Source organism: Myodes glareolus, chromosome 25, assembly GCF_982192425.1.
Source record: "Myodes glareolus chromosome 25, mMyoGla1.1, whole genome shotgun sequence".
NCBI lineage: Eukaryota > Metazoa > Chordata > Mammalia > Rodentia > Cricetidae > Myodes > Myodes glareolus.
In genome coordinates this window covers 38,659,546-38,674,272 of record NC_142050.1, presented here as the reverse complement: position 1 = coordinate 38,674,272, position 14,727 = coordinate 38,659,546, and the positions used below count along the sequence as shown (strand labels likewise).

Genomic DNA, 14,727 nt, shown 5'->3' with positions numbered 1-14,727 from the left:
GTACTGGGAATTGAAATCAGGACCTCTGAAAGAGCAGTCAATGCTTTTAACCACTGAACCATCTCTCCAGCCCCTGGGTTTGTTTTTCAAAAAATTATCTCATATAGAGCAGTCAGCCTGGTCTTCATCCTCTAGGTAGCTGAGGCTGGCCCTGAGCTCTTGACCTTCCTGCCCCTTTCCTAAGTGCTGAGATTGCAGGCATACACCATCACACTTAGAAAACATTTTATGACCAGTTGGAGATGGTGATAAAGAAGAATTAACACCCCTCCAACAGGGGTGCTCACCAGAAACTCTGAAAACTCCGAAATGGTCCAAAGTGGTATTCTCTAGGACAGAGTGGAAGTGGGGAGCTAGAAACGGCAATCTCTGCTCTTTGCATCTCTTGTACAGCGTGATTGTTTTGTTCATGTGTGTGTGTGTGTATGTTCTTGTGTGTGCAGGTACATGTGGGGGGGCTGTAGATGACAGAGGACACGAGTGTCATTTACCAACTATTATCTGACTTCTTTTCCTTTTCTTTTTCTTTTTCCTTTTCTTTTTCTTTTTGTTTTGGAGACAGAGTCTCTCGCTGGTTTGGGGGCGGGGGCAGAATCCACTTGTCTCTCTCCGCCTGTTCAGTGCCAGGATAACAACGGTGTGCCTCCATGCCTGGGTTTTTTAATGTGCATTCTAGGAAGCAACTCAGGTCCTCATGCTTAAAAAGCAAGCACTTTACTGTCTGAGCTGTTTCCCAGACTGATTAATTTTTTACTATGAATATCTACTTATTAAAATGTTTGAAATAATATTAGACCACCTGCAACCAAATAAATAATTACATGTGTATCTTAAAATCTGATCTATAAAGTGTTGGAATGACCTCTCTCCAGTTCTGGCTCCTGGATATGGAGTTCAGTGGGCTCAGTCCTCTAAAACTGGTCTGAACCTGTTTCCACAGAGTGTCGTTACTAGAGATGTTATCTCTCCACAGCCAACTGGCCTTGGTATTTATAGCTACATCACAGTCCTCTGTCTAGAACTTCAGATTCTCATTGATCTTATCACAGACTGTTCTGCCTGTTGAGTAGGCTCCTCTTGCTAGGTACCAAGCCTCCCTCTCAACCCCCTCCTTCTGCACTGTTTTCATGTGAGAACGACTCACTTTCTCTGAAATCCTATCTCTATTTCCCCCACCCCCATGCCCCGTGTATCATCGCTGAAGACTTCAGGCTCATAACAGTGATCCAGTGCCTGCTTCACCTACTCTATTCTGATCCAGCGGCTAATGGGCTCTCGCTAAAGAGTAAATAGAATCATAATGTTCTTATACTAAGACCTTCCAGGGCCTCCCATGGGTGTAGTTGGAGTGTAAAAATAGACAATGGCTAGAAATTCATAATCAGCAAATACAGTAATTTAGCATTGTGCTATAAAGGAATTACAACTCACAGGAATTAAAGAAATAATTCCCTAAGTATACACAAATATTAGCTATTCAGTGGGAAAAGTAAGTTTTACTTACTGCTTGATAGCCGCTTTCCCTGATGGGGTATGAGTCTGAGAAACATCTGTCTTTCTCACATCTGTCCCAGTATGTGCGCAGGGCTGAAGGTTACAGAGCTTTACCATAAGTGTGAAATTCAGTCAAAACTTGAGACACAGCAGAAGGGGGAAGAGCTTTACTCTCCAACAATGACAGATGGTAATATAAATTATCCGGCTCTCACATAACACTAGCCACCAAAATAATGCATGTAGTTTTCCTTTATAGGTTACCAAAATGTTCATGATCTGATGAAAAGGGAAAAAGAAAACAAACTCAACACATACCGTCAACAAGCAATCACAGAAAGGAAATCTCTGATAAATATCTATTTAAGGCAAGCCCTTACACTTCCATGCCCGTATGGCTGTGGAAAACAGTAAAGCAGCTTCCTACAAAGAGGGCTAGATAAAGAAACTTCTTGTTTCCCCTTCGTCCCTAGGGAGAGGAATGAAAAATCTCAACTAAGGATTTGGATTACGAGCCAATATTTGAGCTAGCCTTCACTTGGAAGTCGCCCTGCCGGCCCTATCCAAGAAACTTCAAGCAGGGCTTTGACTCAGCTTAGTCTCAGGTGGGCGGCTCCTCCCCATGGCTGGCAAAGCAACCAGAGATCTCAGTGACAACCAGACCTCAGTGACAATTGTCAAGGCACCACAGCGTGGTTAAACACAGATGCACCCTGCGTTCTAGAATTGATGAGATAGGACAATTAAAGTCCTTACGATTCCCATCTCCATTGAGGCTGTAGCTGTAAAACATTCTGTACTTTATGTAATGCAGGTATAGTTAGTTTTTGAGAAAGTAAATGATTCATTTTAAAATTTAGACATGATGTTCTAGGTGAACCCATTTTGAACTGTCATTACCTCAGGCAAGTATCTCTGGTATCATGGCCTTTCTCCCATGGTTTCTCAAATACTTGTTCCCAAGCAGAACGGCTCTAACAGCTAAACTCAATGTCTGTACATCATTATGTGACAGCTCAGTAGATACAGAGATTAATCTGGTGGTCAGGTTCAAAAACACCTTTCAGACTGTGAATGTGTACGCTAAAACAGAGTACAGGACCATCACTAACATCCTGGTGCACCTACCACTTGCAAGATACTAAATAAATTCTGGCAAGAGGGCCTGCAGCGTGGGAGCCTAAGTCTCTCTTTTCACTTCCTGAGTTGACCAATATCTGTTGAGCAATGTTATGCAAAGCACTAGGAACACACTGTTGGGTTCCATGGCCAGCAGACTAGACTATGATGAAGACAGAACATGGCTGTCAGTCTGGAAACTTCGCTCTTCCACGTCTACAGAGTGCTGGTTGTGCTGGAAGTTACATTTATGGGTGTATATATGGTCCTAGGACATTAAATTAGGGGATGCTGGGAGAGGCACACATTGCCATAAAAGACCAAGAAAGGATCTTTTTCAAGTAAGAAAGAAAAAAAAATCCATTTCCCCTAAAACTGGTGACTTTGGAAAGGTTAAGGATTATTTGCCAACCCCCATTTTGTATTTAAAAATAAAATATTGTATGTCTCAACCTCAGGAACTTTGGCTGTGGCTCAGTTTTCTCAAGTATGTATGGCTTTGAGGGTTTGTGAATAACCCAGCCTGGTGTGCCCTCAATTAAAACTGGGTTGTGCCCTGGCTCTGGCTGGGATTGTACGTCTCCGAACTCCCATTTCAGTAATGACTCCATTAATTGAGTGTGATAACCACTCAATATGTCTTTAGGGGATGGGAGTCAGGCTGAACTAACTAATGATGATGACAGCAATCCCTACTCTTTTTTGGTAAAATGTTTTCTTGTTAAATTGCAAGTCGCATATTTGGAACTAGCAGCAGCTGTGGACAGTCATTGATGACTCTCTTGAGACCAGGAGTAAGCATATTATTATTGCATCCCTGGCAGGAAGACCATGAGTTTCACAAAGGTCCCTGGAGTAACAGGTAACACAGAAACCCACCAAGTCCTTGTCCGAAACTGGGCCTTCTTGAAACATGGGGTGACTTGTGTATCTATGTAATTGTCTCTTGCCATCTTATTTTTTCTCATGATTTTAATGGCTTCTTATGCATACTTCTGAGCTAGCCACCAGGTTGACACCCCACCCCCAAGTTGGGACATTCAAAATCTTATGTGTTAATATACAAAGGGAGTTCCTAGGCAGTCCTTACTTTCCAAAGCCACAGGCTTAAGGACTGACCTTCCCCACTCCCCTGACTTCTTTTTTCTGCTCTTTTTAATATAGAACAACACCCATAACCCTCCAACTTAATATCTTCAAATTGCACATACACAAGGAAATAAATTCCCATTGCCATCCCAATCAGCCACCCTACAGTCCTTTCAGCCCTGATTTATGTGTAGATTTGAAACATCTGGGAAGTCAGCAGTCCTCTGCTTTACTTCCTGACTTGGAGGCAGCTTTCACCAAGCTCTTAGGATTATATAATATATGTGCCCCGGTCCTTAAAAATAATGGTGACGTACACAAATTCACTGTGGAATCCTAGGTGGCAAGGCGCTTCAACCCACGCGCAGGTGGACAGACTAAGGGATGTGCACCCTGCACCCCACACTCTGGGTCAAGAACACCCACATACAGAGATGCAGAACTGAAGCCCAGACCAGGCCCTGGGGCACCGATCCCGAGCGGGCCACTTTCGCGAGCTTCCGGGCTAAGCCCATCGGCTGGGACAGGGGCAGGGGCAGGTGTGACCAAGCCCGGCGGGCACCAAGAGAGTGGCCACACGGCGCAGAGCGGCGGGGCGGGCAGGCCAGGAGGGGAGTGCCCGCAGCCCGCCCCGCCCCTCGCGCCTCGGCTCCGCCTCGCCTCGCCATGGTGGAGCAGGGAGACGCGGCGCCGCTACTGCGCTGGGCCGAGGGCCCCGCGGTCTCTGTGCCGCAGGACCCCGCGCTGCAGGCGGGAGGATGGGCTCGAGGAGGCGGTGGGAGCGGCCGAGCGGCCGCGGAAGCGCCCCGAAGGCGGGAACCCGACGAGCCAGCACCCCCCGAAGTGCTGCTGCAGCCCGGGCGTCTGGAGCTGGGCGACGTGGAGGAGGACCAGGTGGTGGCTGTGTTCGTGGTCACCTTCGATCCCCGCTCGGGTGAGAGACGCTTAGGGATGGAGAGATGGTTGGGGGTGGGGAGGGCAGCCTCCCTCCGGGTTGCGGGGGAAGGACCCGTTGGGTGCGCACTCCCTGCACACACCTGCATTCCTCCGCGCCCGGGGGTCCCGGGGCACGGGGGCGCTGTGCCCCAGACGGGAGCCCAGGGATCTTGGGGGCTTTGTTCCGCCCGCTTCCCCGTCCCGCCGCTTCTCTCAGCTCCGCTCCGGTGCCTCTTCGCGGTTCTCCGGCTTGCTCCGCTTCAGTGCGGGAGGATTGGTTTGTGGCCGCGGGCACGTTGGCTTTTGTTTTCTCTCTTTTTCCTGCTCGGCTGGAAGGTTCTTTAGACGCCGAGAGGAGGGAACCCACCCCCACTCTCCACCCCCGCGTAAGTCGCCTCCCACGCGGGTCCTGAAAGACCCTGCTCTGTGCCCGCCCTTGCTCCCGGTTGCTTCCAGCGAGGTAACTTTCCTAGGCGCCAAGTTCACTTTCTCCGAAGGCTTTATTTTGAGGAATTAACGTGGGAGCATTTGGAGATGGAGCTGGAGAAGCCTTCTCTGGCAGGCTGTCTTTCTAGGAGAACTAACTGGTTATGTCACACCATCTTTACCCTAACCACCCACTGCGGGGGGTGTGCGTTGCAACAGTGGGCGGTTCCGAATTGGGGGGGGGGAGTGAAAGTGAATGCAAGGGCTGTGGGCATCGCAATCCCTAAGCCGCTGTACGTATTTGAAGGAGGAGGAACGCCCAGATGCGTCCTCCCAGCTTTACCCTTGGAGTTGCTAGAGTGAGGAGTTGGTGTTTGTGAAGGAAGGAAGTGTTTTCTTCTTTCTGGGAGTTCCTACTTCCAGAAACCAGCCTTCCTACCCTGAAGGTATGCATGGTGGAAAGATTTGGATTCTGTGAAAGGGATCCAGATGTGATGGAAACTGGTGGCTTCTAGGCAGAGCGGCTTGACTGTGCTCAAAGATTCTGAGCTCGCAAACAGGCATATATGGTCCTTAACTAAGGCGAAAGCTCCATTCCTATTGGCAGGGTTTGTGGGAAGAACTTGAGCCCCTTTGGTTCCCGTCTGCCTCGTGTTATCTCATTCCATTGACTTTCAAACTTTTTTTTTTGACTCCGACCTGCCATGTGGAATTAAACTTACATTACAACCGGCACATTCGAACCAAATGAAGCCAATTTTCCGAAGTAGCATTGATCGCCCCCCCTCGTACTTTTTTCTTACTGCTCATTACACATACTGCTTCACTCTTACAACTAGGACTCTTGTATACACATGGTTTTAAAAAATACTGAGATTTTTTTAAAAAAAAACCCAAACCCTTAATGTTAGACAAAACAATTTTTTTTTTTTTAGCTATCTGTATTACCTTCATGCGGAGGTAAATAGAGGCAAGCTTAAAAGTCACTTGAAGTGTAGGAACTGGAAAGGGGACATTGATGGTCCCTGACTGCATAATGGTAGCTGTCTGGTGATACAGTCTAGGGAAAGGAGGGGAAAAGAAAACCTCATAGTAATCACAGGCAGAGCTGAAAAGATAGATTATTGATCACTTACTATCACTGATCAGTTATTGGTAGCCATCAGTTGGTAATATTGATCAATTCATAAAACTTTGCATGGGTTTCTAGTCACAGCTGCTGACTATGGTTTTCTGGTTTATGCGCCCCGCCATGTGTGTATATGTGTATGTGTATGTACGTATGTGTGTGAGAGAGAGGGTTTTCAGACTAAGGTTAATGTGAAAAGCCAGAACTGTCACTAACTGTGCCATTTGTGCCAGCCTTTTACTATAATCCTGTTTGGTTTAATTCTGACTACTCTGTAATTTGCTGATTATTTATAATTAGTTTATTCATGAGGAAAGGCACCAAGGATGGCTCCAGATTTTGGGATGAACTAGCCAGGATCTACTTGACTCTCAACCCGATACCTTTCTAGCACACACCACTGCCTGAACCTCTGCCCCCTCACTTTGCCTCCTTACGACCCTAGGGATCTGGGGAGAGGAAGATGTGTGCACCTGGGTGAGCCTCATTAACTTGGTTTAGTGGTGGGGAGAAAACAGCTATTTCCTTTCCATCGCTTTTCCTCTAATCCGTCCCCCCCCCCCCCCCCGTAAATGACTCCTCTCATCCTGTGAAATAGGCTGGTAGTTCTTGTGTAAAATAAACTGGCGTCGCACATCCTTTAGAAGTAGCAGAGGAGTGAATGAAGGCTGCTGAGATGTCCTGGGTCACTAACCTCAGACCAGGACGACGGAAAGAGCACACTGGGCCCGCGTGTGTGGTGGTGGAGGAAGGCCAGTGTAAAGAGACGAGTGAAATCCACTCTGTCCTGCAAGCTGGAGCCATGACTGCGGTTAGAATTGTGTCTCTTGGTTTTCATCCAGGATCTTGTCCGCTCTCCGGAGCCCCATCTGCCATATGTTCCTAATTAATATTGGGCCACCCCAGGCAAGTTCCTCAGCCTGCGTTACCAGAAGTAGTCAAGTAGATTCTTCTGCTGTACCCAGCTCAGAGCGGGTCTCACTAAGTTCACAGGTGTGAAGGCTCTGTCTCAGTGTCTTGCTCTGATCTTATCACTTCCCCATGTCTCTTCCTGTCTCCGTCTTCAGGTTTCATTTTTAGGACCTAACCCACCCCAACCACTGTCCAGACAGTGGGCAGTTCATGTATCCTCTCATCCATTATGGGTTACTTTTGGCATATGTACAAGTCAGTGTGTAAAGGCAGACAGACAGACAGACAGACAGACACACACACACACACGTTGGGGTGTGCAGAGAAGGCATGGGAGGAGGAGAGACTCCGTAGCTGTGGTTTGTCTGTCTGGCGGTGGCTGTAAGGGGGGAACTGGTTACTTTTGTAGTTTCTATGACAAAATACCTAACGAGCAACTTAAGGAAGCAAGGGCTTGGCTCCACCATGATAGGAAAGACACGGAGGCACAAGTGTGCGGTGGTTTGGCGAGGAGATACAGTCCACCATGAGAGGAAAGCTGCGCAAGTCTGCGGTGGTGGGGGATAGCACATGAACAGGAAGCAGTGAAAGATGAATGCTGGCCGCTGCTTGCTTTCTCCCCTTCTTCCTTTTCCATTCAGCCCAGATCTCCCGCTCATGGGACGATGCTGCCCACATTCGGAGAGGCTCCTCTGCTCGGTCAGCACCCTGTCAGACACACCAGGGTGTGTGTCTAAGGTGATTGGGGATCTGGTGAGGTTGACAGTTAGGACTGACCATCCCGGAAAGCCTATGAGGGAGGAGTGGATCCCAGCTGGAATGGGGTGCTTGTGCCAGGACGGGGATGAGCGGTCCTCCGGTCCTCCGAGGAATGGAAGGAGGAGAGGAGAGTAAATCGTTTGTACTTTTAAACAGAAGCTTGGGAGAGCTTCTTTGGGCGTGTGTCAGAAAAATCAGAGGAAAGTGGTTTCTTTCTGGGTTCCTGGCTCATCGCTTGAAACTTAGGGTGGTTTGACCTGCAAACGGCACGAAGATCCAGGGCTTCAGGTTCAAGGTACGCCTTGCACAGAGACACACAGAGGCTTTATCTGAGGCTGAGAACTAGCTGTCGGGCGGCAGTGCTGGCCATCTGGGCCACAAAGCTGCTATTGAAACCAGTCCCAGATGATAACTTGGCATGCTGGGTAGAAGAGGTTGGCCGCCAGAATAGTGCTTTCTTCCTTGTGTCCAGTTCTGTGACTTAGGCCCTGATTTTATGTTGGTTTCTAGGGTTTCTAGTAAAATTTCCTTTTTTTCTGCTTGGTTCAGGAAAAAGCAACCCCACCCTGGGATGCCCCCTGCTGGTGGCAGGAACTGCTACCCCGGGGTAATAGCAGCCAATGCAGTTTTAACCTCTTGGCTCCTGGCTGGTATCCTATGAATCTGGCACTTTAGACCATTTCTTTACAAGATTCACTGTGCACCGCTCTTATTTTGGGGGCATTTCCAGGGCTGCGTGTGTTCGCCTTGGGGTGGTTCAGAAGGGCAGAGAGATGGTTGCAGGGCGTATCACCTGGCGAGCTTTCCCTTCCTGGTTACAGGTGAATCACCTGTTCTCTCTTAGCCTCCAGTCGCTGCCCACATTACACAAACACCTCTTCCTCTATCCAAATGGTGCAGCGCATCTGTCAAATGGCAACATTTGCAGTCAGTCACATGGACAGCCAGGTATGGTGGTGCATGACCCAAATTCACAGTTCAAGGCTACTCGGGGCTACATAACAACCTATTTTCTTTTTTTTTTAAAGAAAAGAAATCTACGTACCCTTGTTCTCATCGTAAACTTTGTCCAGCCATGGAACTACAAGCAGAGCAGGTGGAAAGGTACTATGATATTAGAGCTAGGTCTGGTGCCCAAGTCAGTCGTGACTTGGAGTGCTGCCCAGCTCACCTGACTCCTTGCAGATGTGGGAGGGGCCGGTGGAAAGCAAACTCTGGGGGTGGACAGTAGTCCTAAGAGACTCACAGGGTGGGAAGGGGAAAGTCGACTCTGATAGGCAACAGGCAAGTCGCAGAGGAGGGCTAACTCTGTCACCGTCCTTCCTCGGTGTTTCCCACCACCTGTCCGTGGTTGATTGCACTACAGTTGTGGTTATTGATTAATGCCACGTTGGCAGACTTTTTCCTCAGCTGTTGGTGATTCACCTGCTTTGTGGTTTCCAGCCTGAAAGTTGTAACCGTCTGTTGTGAATTTAGTTTCTTCTCTTGAGGATGCACAGCGAGAAAAGGAAGGAAGGTGGTTGCAATGCCCACCACTTACTGTATGCCTACTGGGGTCTCCGGGGCTGTACTGTGGGATTCAAGGAGCACGCCTTTGATCCTCCCCAAGAATCCACACAAGAGAAAAATAGACACCCGAGTGAGTGTGAGTGGCCTGTCACGAGCTTTTTTCCCCTGTGTAAAATTAGTGCATTGGAATTCAGCTGTAGGCTGACATATGGCTGCCTCGAGATTGCCAGGATTAACTTCTCCCTGATTCAGAACTCTCCATTCTGTCCCTGCCTCTTGTTTTGGTTGTGTTCTTGTCTAAGGCAGTGTAAGATTACAGCAAAAGACATAAGACCCAAAGGCAACTGATACGGACTAGACAGGAACTGGGCCAAGCACTCTTTGCAGTTTTTTCTGTCTCTAGGATTCAGTGGCTTGTTAAAAAGTGATTATAAACAAGTAATCTGTTGTTGGGACCAACAGTGTTCCTGCTTCTTGCCTTTATTATTGTCTTTTTGTTACTTTGAGGCAAGATCTGTCAGTCTAACCCGGGATGACCTTAAATTCACCATATAGTCCAGACTGGCCTCGGACTCCTAACCTGGCCTCTTGAGTGCTGGGATTACAGATATGAGCCACTCTATCTGGCTCCGTCCTGAATTTCTGAGACAGAATTCCTTTTTTACCTCCTAGCTGAAGCCAGCGCACAGAAGTAAGTCCTGATGGGAAATAGCTGAGGGAAGAGACCAAAACCAGTGTACAAGTCTCAGGGGATGTTCTATAGTACCCCTGCCCTTAGGCGTAAAGGAGATAAAAGAGGGTGCTGCTGACTGTTCAGTCCAGGGGACCTCAACAAGAAGTACTTGGCTGGAGCCCCCCAATTAGGAAGAGCCTAATTTCTAACTTATGAGAGATTGAAGTCCAGATTGTTGTTTTCCCCCCTTTAAATATTTTGAGGTGAGCTTTTCAGCTTGCCAGCCAGTTTTTAGGAGGATGTGGACTGTTCTGCGTGGACTGTGATGTCTAGTACGTAGGGGGTAAGGTTATTTCGCGTTTAAGCAGACTATTTGGGAGACAGAGGCAGCCCTATAGAGATGGGACAAGCTGTATCATGAGCTTCCTTTGTTCTGTTGTTCCTGGAATTGAACCCAGGATTTCACAAAGACTAAGTCAGTGCTCTGTCCCTAGCCTGGGGCAGCTTATGTCTTGTCTACCTCAAGAGTTTCTGAAGCCTCACACAGAACCCCTAGGCTGACCTTAGGAGCAATGGGATGGCAGAGTTCATGCCAATGTGTACATCCACAGCCCTATTAGCTTCCCGTAGGTACACAAGCTGCTAGCCCAATTGTTTGTTCGTCCTGGTTCCCTGGAATAGGAGTATGTTTGCCTTTGCGTGAGCTCAGCACCGGGCACCGTACTGCCAAGTTGGGCCCCACCAGTATTTATTGAACAGCCAGACTGGCCGAATGTCCACAATTCAGACCACCCCATTTGCTCCTTTGGTGACTGTGTGAAATCCTCCCCGTAAGCTGTCTTTGTGGGAAAGGCTAGGGAGGACCTATGGGTCCCTGTGATTTAGGCCCACAGCTGAGAGGATACAGAGCTGGAAGGAAACCAAGTTGGAAGCGAAAGGCCTGTGTCAGTGCTGACGCTCCTTTCTAAGGTCACTCTTGTTGAATTCTTCCACGCCGCCAGACTATGTTTTTGTTGATAGAGTGAGGATGTTTGGGGAAATCGAGAGCACAATATAAAATCTGAGCCTGGAATAGGTAGGGAGGACTCTGGGTAAAGCTTTTCCGGCATTAAATATTTTTCCTTAAGGATTTTCATTTTTGTAAACTCATTTTTCTTTATACTTCTACAAATTCCAGGTAGAAGTTGGTCTCTAATTCAGAATATTTTTTTTAAAGAAAAATGACCTCAAATCATAATAGTTCTCTGTTCCACATTAGGAATGATCCCTTCTCTTAATTGTGGTTTTGCAAAGTCCTTTATATATGTATAGGTAAGTAGGTAGATAGATAGATAAATGATAGATAGATAGATGATAGATCTTTTTTGTATAGATAGTCAGATATTATATGTGAATTTCTATAATGTTTCCCTGATTTGGAGTCAGATTAGTTAAGCCTCAGGAAAAAATAAGAAAGAACGTGTGCATCCTTCACATTGAGTCTCCATCTGGCGACATTTTTGTCATATTGGCTTCATCCTTATACAGTCAGTTCCACTATAACATGAACTAATGTGTTCCAGAAACCTCTGCTAGGAAATCTCATGCAGTGCAAATCAATTTCATGAGAAAAGTGAGAGGTGGGCACAGCCCCCAGAAACATCAGACACGCGGAGAAGGAGGGGAGGGAGGAGGAAGAACCTAGAGGGGACCGTCGGGGAGGGTCCAGTCTAGGAGGTGGGCAGGAAATACGGAACTACTGCATATGGGTGTGCTGCTCTCGGAGAAACCTGCGGTTTCCCTAAGGAGGCGCGTGTTGGAGGGCTGAGCAGGGGACTGTGAGACAGGACAAGGGCTCCCTGAGCTCGGGTGGAAAGTTGTAATACTAGTGGCAGTGGTGGTGGCTCCCAGCATACACCAGACGGAGGTGGGAGAAGGAAAAGCCTTGCTCATTTCTTCGTGGCTTGAGTCTTCCGCATCGCCTGGTGTTTCTCATGGCTGAAATCATGTGAAAAATAATCTGAAGATCTCGGTCAGCAAGCCCCCGAGGTAGTAGTTAACTTCTCATCACTGTTGTAAGATACCCGACAGAAACAGATAAGGAAGCTTAGCTTGCGTTCCTGGTTTCAGAGGTTCCGGTCATGCACCTTTACCCACTGGGCCATCTCACCTGCCCAGAACTTTAGAATTAATTTCTCATTGTTTATTAAATGACCAGCTGAGCCCTTTTTTTTTTTAAAAAAAAAAAAGAAATTGGGATTTCATTGACTCTGTAATAGAAAATAAGGAATTCTTTGTGTTCAAATTGTTCCCTAATCAGCACTGACCCAAATTTAGCAGGGATTGTAAATGGCATTGATTTCATATGGATTTAAACATTGCCCCCCTCCCCAGCCTGAACTATTTGAAAATAAGTTGCAGTGGTGTTTAAATCTCACTTCTAAATAATTAAGAATACGCTTCCTAAGAGTCAGGCGGTTTTCCTGTATAACCACAATGTCATTACCATTCCTAGGATAATTACCACTGTCATCAATTAGCTGTTTAAAATCCATGCTTGTTCCTAATAAAGCTCTATTGTTCCATTTGTTTTGGTTTTATTGCCCTTTCTCCCTTGTCCTAGACACTGAGCTGTGTTGGGATGTGAAAAAAAAAATCAAGCAAAAGTCCCTCCTCTTCAGCCTTTCAGAGTCTGCAGGTTACCAGGGAGACAGGCATCTAAGGCATAGTAGTCTAGAAGGGCAATAAGAGTTGTATCTTGTTTTTCTTTCCTTCAAGGAGCATGTCAGCAGAAATGAGCTCTGCCCAGAGCGGTGTCCTGAACCTCTGCTATGTCCAAGATCCACTTACCTGCTTCTGATGTACCTTGCTCCTAACCCAGAAGGGCTTGCCTTCCTCTAAAAGTAAAGGATGATGCAGGCAGGACGTCCTTCTCCCCTCCTTGGTTTGGCCAGGCACAGGGCTGCAGGGAAGAGGACCTTGGATACCAGGCTGAAGAATGGCAACATTATTCTTTAGGGCAGCTGTATTAAGTCGAACGTGGCCTTGCTCATGAATACCAGGCATCCGATAGCTATGGTCTAATCAAGATAGGATCCGTTCCTTTTTCATGTATGTCTTAGCTTGCCAAAGATTAAAGTATCGGCTCGGATCTATGGGGCCACCCAGGGACCTGGGTTCATGTCGGTTTATAGCTTTGTTGTTCCTCATCTCATGACATCACCCGCATCCTATGCTAGGCCGTGTGATAGAGGAAAGGGCAGCATGTTCCTTCCTTTCAGGCACATTTTGGAAGCTATGCGTCTCACTTCTGTCTGTATCCCACACCTACGTGCAGGGAGGGCTGAGAAACAGTCTTCATTGGGAGTCCTTGTGCTGAGCTAAAAATAGCAGGGTTTGAGAATGGATATCGAGGAGCAGCTTGCAGGACCTGCTATATCAGCATGTCTAAAAGCACTGAAGGGGCTTTCAATAAAATTAGTCCCTGAAAATGGTCCATAAGAATACAATTATTGCGAGGCATATTGATTCATGCCTGTAATTCTAGTCCTTGGACTGAGGAAGAGAATTGGGCTGCATAGTGAGTTTCTGGTCAGTTTTAGCTAAAGTGTGAGGCCCTGTATAAAAATCCCACCAAACAGACAACAGCAGTGAAGCCCAGATGTATTGTCAGCGATTTTGGAAAACATTAAACACTATCGATCTTTTTGAGATTCCTATTACAAAGCAGCATGCTAAAGGCTCAGTGAAGATCTGTTATAATAAAAAAAAAAATACATGGTGGTCTTTGTTCAACCTAAAAAATCTGGCCATAAAAGTGTTTCACACCATCCTTTATTTTTCTTTGGGAAACCGTGTTCACATTAGCTTTGGGATTCCCAAAGGTTCCTCAGTGAAACAACAGGAACGTGTGGGAATTGTGTCAGTCGAGATTCAGACAGAAAAAGAGCAGCTACATTGTGTACAGAAGGACTGCCACAAGGACTAGATCTTATGTAATGTGGGGGCTAACTTGCCATTCTGTGTAAGGCTACTGTCTTATGGAAGGCACGGAATTTAGTGTCTAATGGGTAGATGGATGTGAAGGAGGACAGTGGTCCTGGGAAGAAGGAGGCAGATGGGACTCATGGGAGAGGATGGAGACCTGGTCAGCCTGTCACTGGTCTCACTACGTAGCCCTGACTGGCCTGGAATTTAACCTCATACTCAGAGATCTGCCTGCCTCTGCCTGCCAAGTGCTGAGATGAAAGGCATGGGCCACCATGCTTGGCCAGTTGCCCCCAGTGTTGGTGATGTGGGAATCTTATAAGAGAAGTTGATGTTCAGGACTGGAGAGATGGCTCAGAGGTTAAGAGCACTGACTGCTCTTCCAAAGGACCTGGGTTCCATTCCCAGCAACCATATGGTGGTTCACAACCATCTGTAATGAAATCTGATGGTGGATTCTGGCACAAAGCATCTAATGCAGATAGACCACTCATATACAACAGATAGATAAATCTTAAAGAAATAGAAGTTGATGCTGCTTGTGGAATAGAAAACATGCCTACCTTACAAGCTCAGGTATCTGTAGCATCGGCAGGCCTGGCTGCTGTTCCCTCCTTAGGAGGTGAGGATGAGCAGCCCTGCAGGTAAATTGCCCGATGCCCCAGCACCAACCTTCCAGTGCGTCCTTCACATCCACCTTCAGCTGTCAACTGGA

At 47.2% G+C, this 14,727-nt stretch overlaps 2 protein-coding genes across 3 annotated transcripts in view; one reads left to right on the top strand and one right to left on the bottom strand.

Moving 5' to 3' along the window:
* The window catches only part of Wee2 (WEE2 oocyte meiosis inhibiting kinase), a 31,644-nt gene extending 27,274 nt beyond the window's left edge, over positions 1–4,370 (bottom strand). Inside the window, exon 1 of the mRNA XM_087901747.1 lies at positions 4,173–4,370. Coding sequence (XP_087757873.1) covers positions 4,173–4,370 — 198 coding nt within the window. The remainder of the gene's footprint in view (positions 1–4,172) is intronic.
* Dennd11 (DENN domain containing 11) overlaps positions 4,363–14,727 on the top strand; it is a 37,528-nt gene continuing 27,163 nt past the window's right edge. For both annotated transcript variants that reach the window (XM_085683611.2, XM_085683610.2), the window contains exon 1: positions 4,363–4,636. In XM_085683611.2, coding sequence (XP_085539737.2) covers positions 4,369–4,636 — 268 coding nt within the window. In that variant the 5' untranslated portion in view covers positions 4,363–4,368. The remainder of the gene's footprint in view (positions 4,637–14,727) is intronic.